The 14,652-nt window shown below is 39.0% G+C and overlaps 2 protein-coding genes across 2 annotated transcripts; one reads left to right on the top strand and one right to left on the bottom strand.

Annotated features, from left to right (window-relative positions):
- Positions 1–297: 297 nt before the first annotated feature.
- LOC149028603 (non-specific lipid transfer protein GPI-anchored 26-like) lies at positions 298–1,134 on the top strand. The gene is made up of 3 exons (XM_089138085.1): positions 298–622; positions 842–895; positions 1,007–1,134. The coding sequence occupies exons 1-3, from the start codon at positions 298–300 to the stop codon at positions 1,132–1,134; spliced, it is 507 nt and encodes a 168-aa protein (XP_088994211.1).
- Positions 1,135–9,213: 8,079 nt separating this feature from the next.
- On the bottom strand, positions 9,214–11,089 carry PHP (PLANT HOMOLOGOUS TO PARAFIBROMIN). The gene is made up of 3 exons (XM_089138076.1): positions 9,866–11,089; positions 9,477–9,559; positions 9,214–9,333 (listed from the first exon to the last, which is right to left on the bottom strand). Exons 1-3 carry the CDS (start codon positions 10,926–10,928, stop codon positions 9,241–9,243), a joined length of 1,239 nt encoding a protein of 412 aa, XP_088994202.1. The 5' UTR covers positions 10,929–11,089; the 3' UTR covers positions 9,214–9,240.
- Positions 11,090–14,652: the final 3,563 nt, after the last annotated feature.

The following is a 14,652-nucleotide window of genomic DNA, read 5'->3' as shown; positions in this document are numbered from 1 at the left end:
GCTAGTAATTATACATACAGTGATTTTAGAAGGTAAGAGTTGTTTACCCAAAAAGTAGGCCAAGTTTGGCCACCAGCATAACATCATGCCCTTCTTCTTTTTTGGGTAATCGACATGGCCTTCTTCTGTTGTCCCTGACTGGCGTTCTTTTATAAACCACTATCCCCATTCGAATCTTGTTCTACTCTATCGATTCCTAAGTTCCCCACAAAACAGAAACTTGCAAAACTAGTCTGATCTCACATATTCCAACTTTCCTTATCCATCCCAAGTGACAATACCACCAAGTATATTGGGATGGCAAGAAAAGCCATGGAGATCATGGGTTTGATAGTTTTCACTACCATGCTCTGGGCAGGAGCCTCAGCTCAATCCAGCAGCAGTTGCACAAATGTGCTTGTTAGCATGTCTCCCTGTCTCAGTTACATTACAGGGAATTCATCAACTCCAACTTCCGCCTGCTGCTCCAAGCTTGCCACTGTAGTGGCATCACAGCCGCAGTGCCTGTGCCAGGCCCTCAATGGTGGGGGATCCTCGTTGGGAATCAACATCAACCAGACCCAGGCAATGGGACTCCCTGATGCTTGCAATGTCCAAACTCCACCTGCCAGCAAGTGCAATGGTAAGTAAAACAACGTAATTGTCCTGTAAACAGCCAACCCCAACAAAATCTAGAAACTCCTCTGCAAGTCATCATAGCTACTGATTCCAGTACTTCTCTAACCCTGGAACTTGAAATGCTTCAGCTGATTTTTAAAAAATAAGATTTCCTTACATTAAAGCAGCATAAACAGTAATCAGGATGGAATATTATCTCATGCCAACTTGTCTTCTTGTCCAGCTGCTTCACCTTCACCTACAGGAACTCCAAGTACTCCACAAAGCAGGCCATCAGGTATGAGATAATTAAAGATGGGCTCAAGTGATTCCAAGAAATCCAATTTCGATATAACAAGTTATTTTGTTATAAGTTGTTGAAAATATAACAAGGCATACATGGATGCAGGAAGTGGATTAGTGATCGTTCCATCAACAGACAACTCATCAGGAGGAAGCATCAGCAAGCTTTCATTTTCTCTGTTATTCTTCCTTCTCTCTGCTGCATCAGTTTCTTCAACCTTCATCAGCTTCTAAGTTCTTATCGTCCACTCGTCGGTCCTGTAGCACGTATACCCCAAACATGTCCATGATTCTCTATATTTCTAGATTGCAGTAGCTAAGTTGAATGGGATGGCATAATTTATTCTTTCCAGATGAGTCTTCATAATATTGTACCAAGGGCCATCTTTCACTCCATCGCGACATTAAGATAAACATTAATCATGCACAATGACTAGAAAATTGGAGACCTGCACAAGATTTTCCTTTTCTTTTCCCTTTTATCTTTTTCCTCGGGACAGTAGGCCGGGGAAAGGCAACTGAGTAATCAAGAACCAAGGCCGAACTCAAACGAAATGAATTACAAGACAAAGGAGAAAAGTAAAGGAAATAGTGCATCAAAATTACAAACCAAGAACGAAAATCATTTTGCTCTTCTTTGCAATTGCACTTCATCCCCCATGTGCCCCTTCAAAGGAAGAAATAAATAGATACAGAAGAAGTCCCACCAGTGCATCTCTATCATTGAGTGCATGCTTGCATCTTACAACAGAAATAATTCTCTAACAAGTGCAAAAATCAATAATGCGTTAGTTTCCTTCAATACAATTAAGATTAATACATTGTGTTTGTAAGGGTCTTAAAACTAGACACAAAACTGACTAGCAAAGCTTACTGTACACTTGCTACAGAATGCAAATACATTGATGATATGCATCCTCGAGTAACATGCATTATGCAACCATAACCTACTCTGGACCCACATGGGTTTCCACAAGAGTGCCCCAGCTGCAAGCCAAACCTTAATCAGCATTTGAGAGATGAAAACCAATGGTTAATTTCCAAGCATTTTCTGCAATCAGAAGTCTTTGATCTGTCCCAACTGGGAAAGTCCAACCAAGCAACATTAAGTGATATTGCGAATTTTCTTTCTGTTTCACAAAATGAAAATCAGAGAAATGTCAGTGAAAATCTAACTAGACACTATTGGGCACTGAAATGGGTCCAGTGTCAAAATCCAACACATGCAGAATCCAGATCTACTAAAGTAGTGAACCATAAAAGATAGTATTCATCAGTTCACCATGTATCTAATTTATGTCACAGAATTATTGGCCGCACATAGTAATGATTGGAATACAATAACAACTCAGCCTCATCCTACTACATTGAGTCAGCTAAATCTGTCGTCACACTCCAATCAACTTTATAAGAGTACGCACGCTGGATACAAGGCCTAAGCTTTGCAAATCTTCCTCACTTGCCCCTCGCTCTTTTAGTTCCTCCAATCTAAATCAAGTCACTCCTCCATATTAGAACATCCAAAGGCCTTCTTGAACATGGTCATTCCACCTCAAGCCATTATTGTATCTTATCATGTATTAGAGCCACTCCGAGATCAACTCTAACATGATCATTCCGTAACACTATGTATCTCAACACCCTCATCTCCAATACACTGAGTTTGTCTATATAAAGCATCTTAACTTCCCAACATTCTATACCATACATTGCATCAGGTGTCTTATGATTGCCAACTGAAATGTTCCTCAAGTTCTAAAGGAATATGTTAATACACAACACTTTGGGCGCACCTCTCCATCTCATCTATCCTACCTTAATATTAAGTGAAACAACATCCTGTATTACTTTTGTTTATGACTAAATCCCAAATAATTAAACAACATCCTGTATTACCTTTGTTTATGACTAAAGCCAGAAGACCTAAATTAATTACTTAATCTCCTCTTCATCAATCTGCACTACCACATTATTCATCTTAGGCTCACTAAAGTTACACACCACATACTCCATTCTACTTATCTTAGAACCTTTTGATTTTGAGGTTGATCTCCACAAATCCAACTTGGCGTTAAGACCACTTATGTCTCATCCACCAAAAGAATATTATCAACAAAATCTCTACACCAAGAGATCTCGTCCTGGTTGTCTCTAGTAAGGTTGCCCATGATAAACACAAACAAACAATGGTTTAAACCTGATCCTTGATGTAACCCACCTGTAATTGGATTCACTAAGTTGACCCCCCACAAATCTTACACTATTCACCACAGCATCATACATATTCTTAACCATGTCCATGTATTTACTTGAAACACTTCACGTCTCTTGTACTCGCAAGATTCTCTCTCTAGAGAAACTATCATATTTTTCTTTTCCCATGAGAGTGGCAATGCTGCACACAAGCCTAGTAAAGAAACACCTCCTGTGAGTATTCCCCATCAAATTCCTTGTAAGGGGTTGCACATTCCGATTGTAGAGGGTCCTACTCCTGAATCTTACACTCCCAAAGCCCCCTTCCCTGAAGCTCTTGGGTCCTCAATTCCAAATTCTATAAAGAATGTATCTTTAAGCCCAAATAGAGATGAAGAGTGCTTTGCGATTAACTTTATTGATGAGGTAGTGGTTGATTATATTCTAAACAATCTTATTGATGATCCCCTATAACATTACTTGCCATTTGGGGAATATAACCTAAATATTGAGGAAGTCAACACATTGTTGGACTCTTCCACTTCTTTGGAGCAGTCACGATTCACATTTAGATTTGAGCCTCCACCTCCATTGGCTGCTTCTTCCTGAGTCTGGCTGAAGACACTAAACTTAGCGCTTAATGGGAGGCAACCCATTTGTATAGATGTTATTTCTTGTTCTTTTTCTTCTCTTTTCTTTGTTTGTTGTTAGGTTTTCTGTTGCGTGCTCTATCGTGATTTCAACATCATACTTATTTGCTTCTATTATTTTTTTGCATGCACTAAGGTCATTGCATAATTTAGTGTGGGGGTGTCACTCGAGTAAGACTTGTTGATAATTGGTAGAGCATTGTCACAAAGATAAAGTGCCCAATTTTTTCTGGCTTTGGTAGATAAATGTTTTAATTCTTGCTTAGATATACAATGAGAGTTTAAGTGTTTTAGAAATCCCATCCGATGTAATGAACACCCTCTTGAGAGAATAGTAATGGGTTTTACATTTTGAGACCGAGGTTGAATCGGAAAATAGGAAATCCGAGTAGTCCAAAAGTTTGACCATCTAGTTATCTTGTATTGCCTTGTGCTTATGGTGACAAGTTGAGACCGATTTTAGACTATTTAAATGTGAAGTGATTGAAGTATAATGTGAAAAGAAAAAGAAAAAAATATGCTGAAGTTTAAAGGTTAGACCTCCTTCTTAGTAACCGGGTCTCGGTGTCACCAACATCGTGCTTCGTCAACAGTTGGGGTGTCTTTGGTCCGGTCTTGGCCCGTGCCTAGTTGTCTTGAGTAAGTAGTTCGAGGGGTATTCTACACCTAGTCCCTTAGGCCATCGGCTTGGGGGGGGGTGACCCAACACTCGTTACATAGGCCATCTAGAAGCTTAAGAGGCAAGACATTGCACGGACTAGAGCTGTGACCATTAAAGAAAGAAGTGAATTAATGTGCTTATAAGGTGAAATGTCTACGAAGGTCAATATTGCTTAGATCTTGAGTTCTTGGTATTATTTGGTATCTAGTTTAGTCTTATCTCGAGGGTGACTGGTAGATTGAAGATAAGAAGAGACTTCTCGATTGAATTGTTTGCCTAGAGCTAGACTCAAGAGAGGGTGTAAGAGCTTAAGTGTGGGGGTGCCTATATTCCCTTAAATCTTTAGTGGAGTGTCTTTGTCTTGGAATCTATCTTTCTACTCTTACTACTAATTAGAAGAGCACTTAAGAATTTGTGTGTATATTCTCTGCAAACACTCACGAAACACAACTCGTCCAAATTCTAAGTGCAACCGTGATTCCTACGAAAGTGAGTTAGGTTTTTCTTTCTTTATTTTCTGTATTAGTTTTATTTTTTGGTTTTGCTCGAGGACTAGCAAACACTCAAGTGTGGGGGTATTTGATAAGCATGCATTTACCATTATTTATTTGATTTAATTCCCCATACTTATTTAATTAAAGAGAGCTAATTGAGTATTTTTTTTGTATTTTTCAGGAATAAGGAGATTTTGGATATTAGAGATAATATGGAGTAAAGTTGGCAAATATATTAGATATTGGTGGATTTTAAATCATGGCATTCAATCTTGCTGCTCAAGAAATCATGAAAAGTGAGATCTTAGCCAAATTGGAAATAGGTGGAGGTCTAAGGAACAAAATTGGTAATAAATCTGAAAATCGGGTAAACAGACCTACCTTCAGTATTTTGGGCATATCTCTCTCGTATGAGCTTGGATTTCGAATATGGAGATCCATCTTGCAAATGTCTTTATCTTTCCATGATATTCATTGGAAATTGCTTCTATCATGGATCTTCCTAGCATAAAACCAAATTAATCCTCCGTAATAGTCTTGTCTCAAGTGGGTTTCAATAATGCTCTACCATAATTTCATAGTATGGCCCATTAGTTTTATGCTTCTATAGTTAATTTTTGAAAATCAGAACCAAAATGCTTCTCCATTCATCTGGCATTCTTCCTTGTGCTCATAATCTCGTTAAATAGCTCAGCTAACCAAGATAAGCCATAGATTCCAAAGCTCTTCCATCCTTCTACTATGACTTTATCTGGGCCTTGTGACTAGCCTACTTCTTCTGTCATCCTTAAAACCTCTTTTACTTCAAATATTTGACATATACCTACAACATGTGTAAGTAATCGAGTCTCCAAAACACTATTACTCAAACTTTTTTCATCTCATTGGCTGCAATAACCTTAATGTCCTCCCTTATTTGTAGTTTTATCCTCCTCACATTTTAAACATCATTATTAGTATTTCCATTGAATTATCTCAACCCTCCCCCCCCCCCCCAACCAACCCCCAGAAAAACATAACAGCAAAAAAATGTAACAAGGATATCATGATCAGGCATGAAAAGCAATCATAAGAAATGATTGTGCATTTCTACCTAATTCCCAAAGATGTGTTACATATCAGAATCCAAAACATACATGAATCCAAGTTATTCACCTAAACTCTCATAATGGGAATAAACAGATTCCTGGTTATATTCATTCTTTTCTTATAATTCTTGAGTTTATCTTTGGACCAGCAGCACCAATAACCACAAGATATCATTAACAATGTAGATGCCACCAGGCATAGTCACCAACTCCAAAACATCCCAAACCGTCAAAACTAACATCCCAACTTTCATAGTCACCAACCAACATATCAGCCAACTGCATAGACACCATAGACAGCATACAACAAATGATCGCATACTGACCATAGTTGGAGAATCACACATTTTGGTTGAAACCAACCAAATTATTTACTGCCAAGAAATGTAATGGAAACCTGCAGGTATGCATAATTTCAGCTGAGATATTCAAGTATCACTTGGCAAACCAAATGGTACACCATGAATCTAAAAGATCTAAATTTGATCAAAACCAACACTGTTCTGATTGACTTTAGATCCCATTTCACACGTTTTGCCTGTGAAATCTTGCAGTAACCTACTATGAAGGCAAAAGATTCAAATCTTAGTGAATTTTGGCCCATTCTCTTCCATGTCTTGGTGGAACAAGTTCTGAACTTGCTCAAGTCATCTACAACAAAGATTTGGTGGAATTCAGTGAAAATTCCAACTTTAACATAATATCTACTTTCCTTAACTGATTGTTTGAAAAAAAATAAGAGACAGTGTTAGCCAATCTATGACAGCACAGAGTCTGATTTATTCTTTTTTTAAAAGACTTTAATTTTATGGTTTAAAAAAATTTATTAAAATTCTAGCCTCAAACCTTTCTTCCTTTTCTTTTCTTTTTTTTCTTTCTTTCTTTTTTTTTTTTCTTTTTTTTTTTTTTGGGGGGTGGGGGGGGGTTGAAAATTAGGGTTAATACTGAGTGATAGGAGATCAATTTTATATATGCACCATTGGCAAATCTACTGCTTCAGGTAAGTCACTTTTCTGCCAAAAACAAAGTATCTTAATTTCCCAAAAACCAGAACAGTATTTTTAAATATAAAAATTATGGGAAAATATTGTCAGTTTGAAAAATTAACATTTAGGATCACTTTGGTTCTCTTTTCTAGTCAAAGTATTTCTATTATTTTTTTCTTTTTTATGTTTTCTTCCTTTTTTCTTTTTCCTGGGGGGTGGGGGAGATGAATAAAGTAGTTCCGTCCTTACATTGTGGTTAATCACATAATTCACATCATTCTTATATAAAAATCAATTAGGAACACAGCTAAGGCTTAGGTAGAAATTAGGAAACAGAATTCTTTTTGTCTTAGGATTTTTAATTACATTCTCATGTAATTTGTATCTGGTCAAGTTCAAGATTTGGATTAGCTATATGGTTGACTACTTCAAACTTAATAGAACTGAGTCTGAAAAAGTTCAAGAAAGCAACCCATCATCCACATCAGAGAAGTCAAGTACTACAGTGCCTCAAAACATGATGCTGTCCTCATAATAATTGTGCTAGTGCACAAATACAGAGTAATTGTTAGATGGGAAGTGTTGAGAATTAAGCTTAAGTTGGCAAAATTGCATGACAACGGAAACAAGTAGCTTGCTGAAGATTATATTGGGTAACACATGAAATTTAACTTCCCGAAGTATTGGTAATTACTCTTACTCCAAAGCTAATCTCAGGTGTGGTAGCAGAAGAAAACCTCACCTTGGGGGGCCCACTACAATTCTTAAATCAGTATTGTAGAGTAAAGTTCCACTGGTCTTGTAGTTTGGATCATTATATGGTTCATATATTAGTGGAATTGAATCAGGAAAAGGGTAATATTACTTTGTTGTGGGGATATTTAAGATCTCCTGGTGCCATTAGTTCAGTTATGGGTTAATTATGTCCACAGATTTCCTTTCTCTTTTAAGCTTGGTAATGACCCTTAAGATTTAAAGGGCAGACCTCCAGATTCTATGTAATATTAAGATTGCTCCACTGCGACCTAATGGTCATCGATTCAAATCAGGAAACAGCCTTTCTATGAAGCAAAGGCAATGCCAGATGCACCATGACCCACCCCAAACCCCATTGTGTCAGGAACCTCAAGCACTGGGATGCTCTGTGTTTTTCCTTTTAAAAAAGTCAAAAAGATGAACCTTATTATTTGTAATAGAACTGGGATAATACAAGTCTAATTAGGAGTTCTATCTCTCCCCTCCCCCCCCCCCCCCCCCCAAAAAAAAAAAAAAGGAAAGAAAACCTAAGAGCTCTGGAATTCACCTACACCTGTACAATTCAAATCAAGATTTTCCGCCTCAACTCTTATTAACTGTCATTCCAGTAGACTCGTGGTTAGGTTCTTTCCTTTTCTTTTTACTTCATTTTATTTCACACCTGCTCCACCAATATCCATTCGTTACAACTACCAGCCAAGATCCATCAGCCATCATTACAACTCTCAAGCCAAGCCTTCCCAAAAAATAAATGCTAGCATCCACTTTCAAACTTTAATAGTTCCCCCACCAGTCTACAATAGCAAAGTGCATACACACCCAAGAAACTAAGCAGCAAAAGATTGCATATTGAGAAGCATCCAGGAAACACATAAAGGTACCAAAGCTTGCATACTCCTCATAAAACTCTAAACAGAAGAGGACCTACATCAACTGGTCACCATATCTATGTCAATTAAACCGTCCTTTTCCTCAAAACCTACACAACTAAATCCTATTCAAGATTCAATCTCTATCCCAAAAAAGAAACTTGGTTACCCATATCAAAATGAGAAAGTGGAATCCTGCATCACATATTCTGTTATGATCTCAAATTAAGCCACTGAAATGAATAATTGTTTCACCCATGAACCGATAAGCTCCAAAGTATATGAATCAGAACAGCACATAGTAGGAAACCACTGAAGCAAAAACTCTTGCTCCATTAGTAAAAGGGGTGACATTGGCATGTCTAGTTCAACGGCATCCCACCGAAAAGGTAAACACCACACAGGAATACATTCTCATGCGAACACATATTAACAATTTAAATCTAGTGAGACAAATTTAAAAATTCTCATCTTGTCACTAACAGCAAAAAGTACCAAATATGCTGTGAGGTCAAACATATGAATGGCTTAGAAATATTTAAAAACTGATAGTTTGAGTGATGTACTGTTTAGCCAAGAAGAAGCCTCTAACCATAAACAGGGATCAGAAACTTACAAGTTTCCATACATCAAACATGGCAGTTCAATTGCGTGACCGTGACCGCACGAATTCTTCTAGTCTGTCCCATACCTCGAGAGCTGCAGCCCTGTCTTGGTGTCTCTTGTTCTTGCTAATCTGTTCATTGAAAGTATACATGTATTAACTACATGAGGTTTTTTCCTTAAAATCAGAAATCAATGTATACAATGCCCAAAAAAGAAGAAAGCACTTGTAAGGACAAAGATGGAGGGAAAAAATAGAACAGATTCTTTGCGCACCGAGATGATCTTCACATTCCACTGTTTCACCATCTTTGCTGACTCAACACTATCATCCTCGAAACGCATGAAAAACCCAATAACTGCACAAGATTCAACAGACATTTCATCTTAGATACAGTGTTTCCTTATCCTGGACTATTCAAGTTAGCTATAAGCAAAGTGAAGCTGAATCTGCTGAATCCGCTAGCAATTTAGAATGTGCCAAGTCCATCCACAGTAAGTCAAATCCAACATTTGACTTGCACAACCAAAACATTCCTTAAGAATCAGGAGGAACAAATAAATTTATGTAGTCAATTGTGAAGAATGAGGTAAACAGCACAGTCTAGGATTCACAAACAGAATCATATTCTGCAGGGTTAATATGAACTGCCTTCAAGACTTACTTTTGTTAAATATCTCAACATGATCCTTAAAAGGCCAATCCTTGAACTGCCATTCTTTTCCCAGTACAAAAACTGAAACCACCCTATCCCAATCCTCCGCCTTCAAAGCGGAAGGTTTATCTCTAACCTCATAAGCAGTCACCACTCGGTCCCGACTAAACTTCTTCTGCACAGTTACACAGTCTGGCTTAGCTCCCTTCATCTGTTTCACCTTCACATCCGTCGGTATATAGACCCCATCTTCCAGAAACTCCTTGACATTATAAATCGTGATCAGTGTCTGGAAAGCACTAGGGACTAAAATTATGGGAACACCCTCACCAATCTTACTCCCCTTCAAATGCATTTTCGGTTTCGGCGTAGAATCATAACCCAAGTCCTCTCCATCCTTCCAAAACCCTAAGCCTCTGTCATCCGCTCCCATCAGCCTGCTCTTGGCCACCAAGCCGTCCTTTCTCTGTTGAGACTCAATCCGTTGTCGCTCCTCCTCACGCCTCGTCGATGCAACAAGAACACTATAGAAGTCTCTATGTCTACACTCCAACAACAGCTCCCGATCCTTCAAGGGTCTCTCGCAAGCTCTGATCATCGAGACGTAATCGACCTTCTCAGGAACCCTAACCTTAGACCTCTCGTCTTCAGCTTCGTCAGTCGGCGACCGAATTCCGACCATCCCCGGATCCTCCGGCCGATACTCTTCAACATCCATGGGTACAGGATCGGCGGGCCTGGGGTTTTGAGGGACGACGAATTCGATGGCATCGTTGGATGAGACTTTACCTTGGAGGTACTCGAGTAAGGGTTTTCGATCGGGAAGGGTAACAGCTGGGATCTTCTGCGTGCGAGCGTTCTGTATATACTCAGTGTGCTTGACATGGTGATTCTTAACGTAATAAACTAGGGTTTCGAGGGTGTAGAGATTGCCTTGCTTAGAACGATATGCAGTCTCAGCCCCACAGGGATAGACGTAGTCGTTGCCAAATCGGAATTCGTCGCCGACCCGGACGATTTTATCCAACTCGCCTCGTACCGTAAAATCCCGGAGAGCAGACAAAGGATCCATGTGAGAAGCAGAATGATTTATCGACAAGGAGTGCAGCGCAGCTTCAAATAAGAAGTTGTGAGACTGAGACAGTAGAAGTAGAGATGCAGGAAGGAAGAGTTGCAGAGGAGGCCAGGGAAAAACCGTCGAACAGGTCACAAGGGAACAAAGTGCGGCTCGGAAAATAAAGACGTTGAGGGGAAAGTGGTAATTTCGTCCACGTGAGGAAACTATTAGAATTTTCTGCATGCCCCCTTTAAGTGCATTAAATTCTACAGTGCCCCTAGCCAAAATTGTAATATTTCAAGTTACGCCCTGGGTCAAAATGTTTGACCCCTTTAAGTTTGGCTTGTCAAAAGTTCAATATACCCTTGATAGAGTGTAAAGGCCAAACTACCCCTCAATTAATTTCCATTCATTTTGCTCCCTTCACCCATCATCATTCATCTCACTAGAAATCCCACCACCGCCCCTCCCTTGCCAATGGCCTTGAGTCAGTGTCCACAAGGATAGAGAGATTTAATTGATATTAACCACACTTGTTATAGAAGTGTGGTGATGTTCTTATTTTGTATATATATAGGTTTTGCAGCACTTGATGGATGGGCTCACCGTAGTGGGATTTTTATTTGCAGTAGCCGCTGCTGGTTGCTGTCGACGGTGCTGATTGCGCCATGTAAACAAAATATGATCGAACGGTTGAGAATCAAATGGTGAGGGTATACTTGTAAATACTAATTTTTTATTTTTACATTTTAAGGGTTTAAATTTACTAATTTACAAAATGAGGTCCCTCATATAACATCAATCTCTCTCACCACTCAACTCGCAATAGAAGCGAGACTGTGAGAGATGGAGACGGACGAAGGGTCTATGAGAGAGGGGAGACATGGAAAGTCAATCGAGACTGTATGCAAGGCAAATGTCGCCGATGAGATCCATAGTCCTTCTACTAAGAGAAACAAAGAATGGCAAGAGAAGCTGCTTATTGTTGTTGTCTTGAAAGCAGAGGAAATCATGTACTTCAAGGCCAACTCTGAGGTAGTGAGGTGTTTTATTTTCACTCGTTTCCTTGTTAATCTCCAAGGCTATGAGATTGTTGTCTCTTGGGGAATAATTTGGCTTAGTCTTGAAATCTTTTGCTAACAGATGGTATTTTGAAAAGAAGATACTCAATGTGTAATTCGTCTGTCTCTCCTTTTCTCCCTATTTTGGTCAGCCACCCTTAACCTAGGTTGCATTCCGAGAAGAGCATCGAGGAGCCAAGGACACAGTAACCCAAGATCTTACCTCAACCCCAGCGTGCAAGATCAACCCACCTCTGCTAATCTCGGAGTTCTAGACAAAACGACTGAAGGATCACTCCCTCTACAATCAGGCAATCGAACCAACAGTCCACAACTAATCCCTCGTTATTCTACCTTTACGAGACCCATAACCGTGGGTTTGAAATCTACCAATCCTGTCACTCCTGATAGTAACCCAACCTCAACCCAAGAGTTCCCCTTTTCCTCTGAGAATTTTCCTTCAACTAGGTTTAACAAATCCTTACCAATTACTACTTCCTCCGCATCAAACATAGGTTGTGTTGTTCCCCTATATTATGGGATTCCTCTTCAGAGTAGGGAGCCCCAATTAAGCTTGCAAGTCCAAGTTCCCCCAAAGCCAGACCATGAAATGATTGTTGGTATACTTTGTGTTTAGTCTCGATTGAATATCCAAGTCTCCCCCTCTCATACGTGGGCGATCAAACCCTTAAAATGTAAAAATAAAAACAATTAAAAAAATTTAAAATAAATAATAATTATAATAATAAAAAAAATTAGTATTTACAAGTACTACAGGCTCTTTCTTCCGCTATATTGTCAAAGAGCTTCTTGCCTATATAGTGATTAGGCCAGTGTTGAACTTGGCTAATCCAAGGTAGTGTTCTTTATGTTTTAGGCATTCTTATTGTTCGATTGCTTTACCTGCTGGTCTCTTTATTCTAATGGCATGTTTATTATCTATGGTTCTTTCTATTGCCAAACTCTTTATTCCGAATAGCAATTAATGAAAGAGTTGAATCTGTAGTTCTATCTATTGCCAAAAAAATGATAAATGAGTCACTACTTCGACACCAGATGCATCACAGTCCAAGTATAATGGGCCTGTGAGGTCTTCATCTGATCATTTTTCCAGATTCCTAGATCGATTTGTTAGTGGTGTTGAACTTGTGCCATTTAAGTGTGAGGACCCTAGAGCTACCTCTGGTGAGTCTGTGAAACAAAATATGAATAGAACATCTTAATTGAAGGATCCATTGCTTTCAATTGATAGTCAGTCTTCCTGCTTCTAGAATTCTTTACCCTCACCCTTAGATTTAAATATCGATTACAGAGAAGACATCCAACAAAGCAGATATGATGTATTGCAGAAAGACTCAAGCTCTTGCTCTAAAGCATTTTGAAAATATGTGGACCAAAGGACAAAACTACAAAAAGGAAGGTGTAAACCAATTAACTGAAGAAATTAGAGAAGATTCAATAGCAGGAATTCCTGGTATGTTGAATCACTCAAATCTATCATCTAAGCACCAGATAAAAGACAGAACTACCAAGTTTGAAATTTCCAACGGAAGAACAGTCTCTCTTCACATGATAATCGAGCTCAGGCACACATACATTTCCATATTGAAGGAAACACATCACCCCCCCCCAGGGGGGGGGGGGGGGGGGGGGGGGGGGTGGTTCCTGGGTTGGTTTAACAAACAACTACGCAACTCGCGTGTATCGGGGGTAACTTGGAATATTACACTTTAGGCTAGGGGGTTCCGTAGAATTTAATGCACTTAAGGGGTAGTCACTAATTTGGCGCCCACTTAAGGGGGCGCCATGCAAAAAACTCAAAACTTAAAATCCAATATATTGGATTAGCATGAGCTGGGAATGAGTGTGGGGGTTTATAGGTGGTGGAGTGAATTGGAGTTGGAGGAAGTCTTGAAATCCAATGAAATGGAAGTGAGAATTTAAAACTGAAACAAGAGAGAGTTGTATTGTAAATTTGAAAAAAATTAAATGAAGTTTTGTAAAATATTTCATCACCACATGGACAAAATGATAATTTTAAATTTAAAGTTAATAGAAACTAACATTAGATTTTTATTTTATTTTTTTAAGGCTAGTGTAATAAACACCACAATTTAAGTTTTGCCTGGCTCTTGAGCAAACGTTTCAAAGCGATAATTTGAATTTACAGAAGGATTCGAACTGTGGACATTTGTCTTTTTTTGTGAATTTGATAACAAGCCCAGCAGCAAGACATTGACCTTAGAATGAACTTTCTGCCAAAATGATCCATTGGGTGCGTGATGCAGTTGAGTATGTAGTTGATAGGTCTGAAGCCGAATGCTTCCAGCGCAATTTCCCTAAGAACCATGGAGAACAGCCCATATGGAAGCCCGGCCTGAGATAACCAAGTAGCAGTAATCCAAGTGAGTTGGTGTTGTTTCTTGCTGACCAAGTTTACTTGTCTAAAACGATTCTACGCAGAATAGTCAAATTGGTCTGCTTTTTGCCTTCAAACCGATTCCCACCTCTTTGTTCTTGTCTTACTCGTCTGTTTCCTCTCTTTACAGGTCTATTAATAGGGTAGGATTGCCAAGAATTTGAAATCCAAACTCAATTTTCAAACTAAACACAGATCACAGATCACAGATCATGGAGGGAGCTTCAATTCCAAACGAAGAGAAAAGGGAGGAGGAGAA

The sequence above is a fragment of the Hakea prostrata genome, chromosome 1 (assembly GCF_041222555.1).
Source record: "Hakea prostrata isolate BN-2017 chromosome 1, UWA_Hpros_2, whole genome shotgun sequence".
Taxonomy (NCBI): domain Eukaryota; kingdom Viridiplantae; phylum Streptophyta; class Magnoliopsida; order Proteales; family Proteaceae; genus Hakea; species Hakea prostrata.
This window is presented reverse-complemented; position numbering and strand designations above follow the sequence as displayed.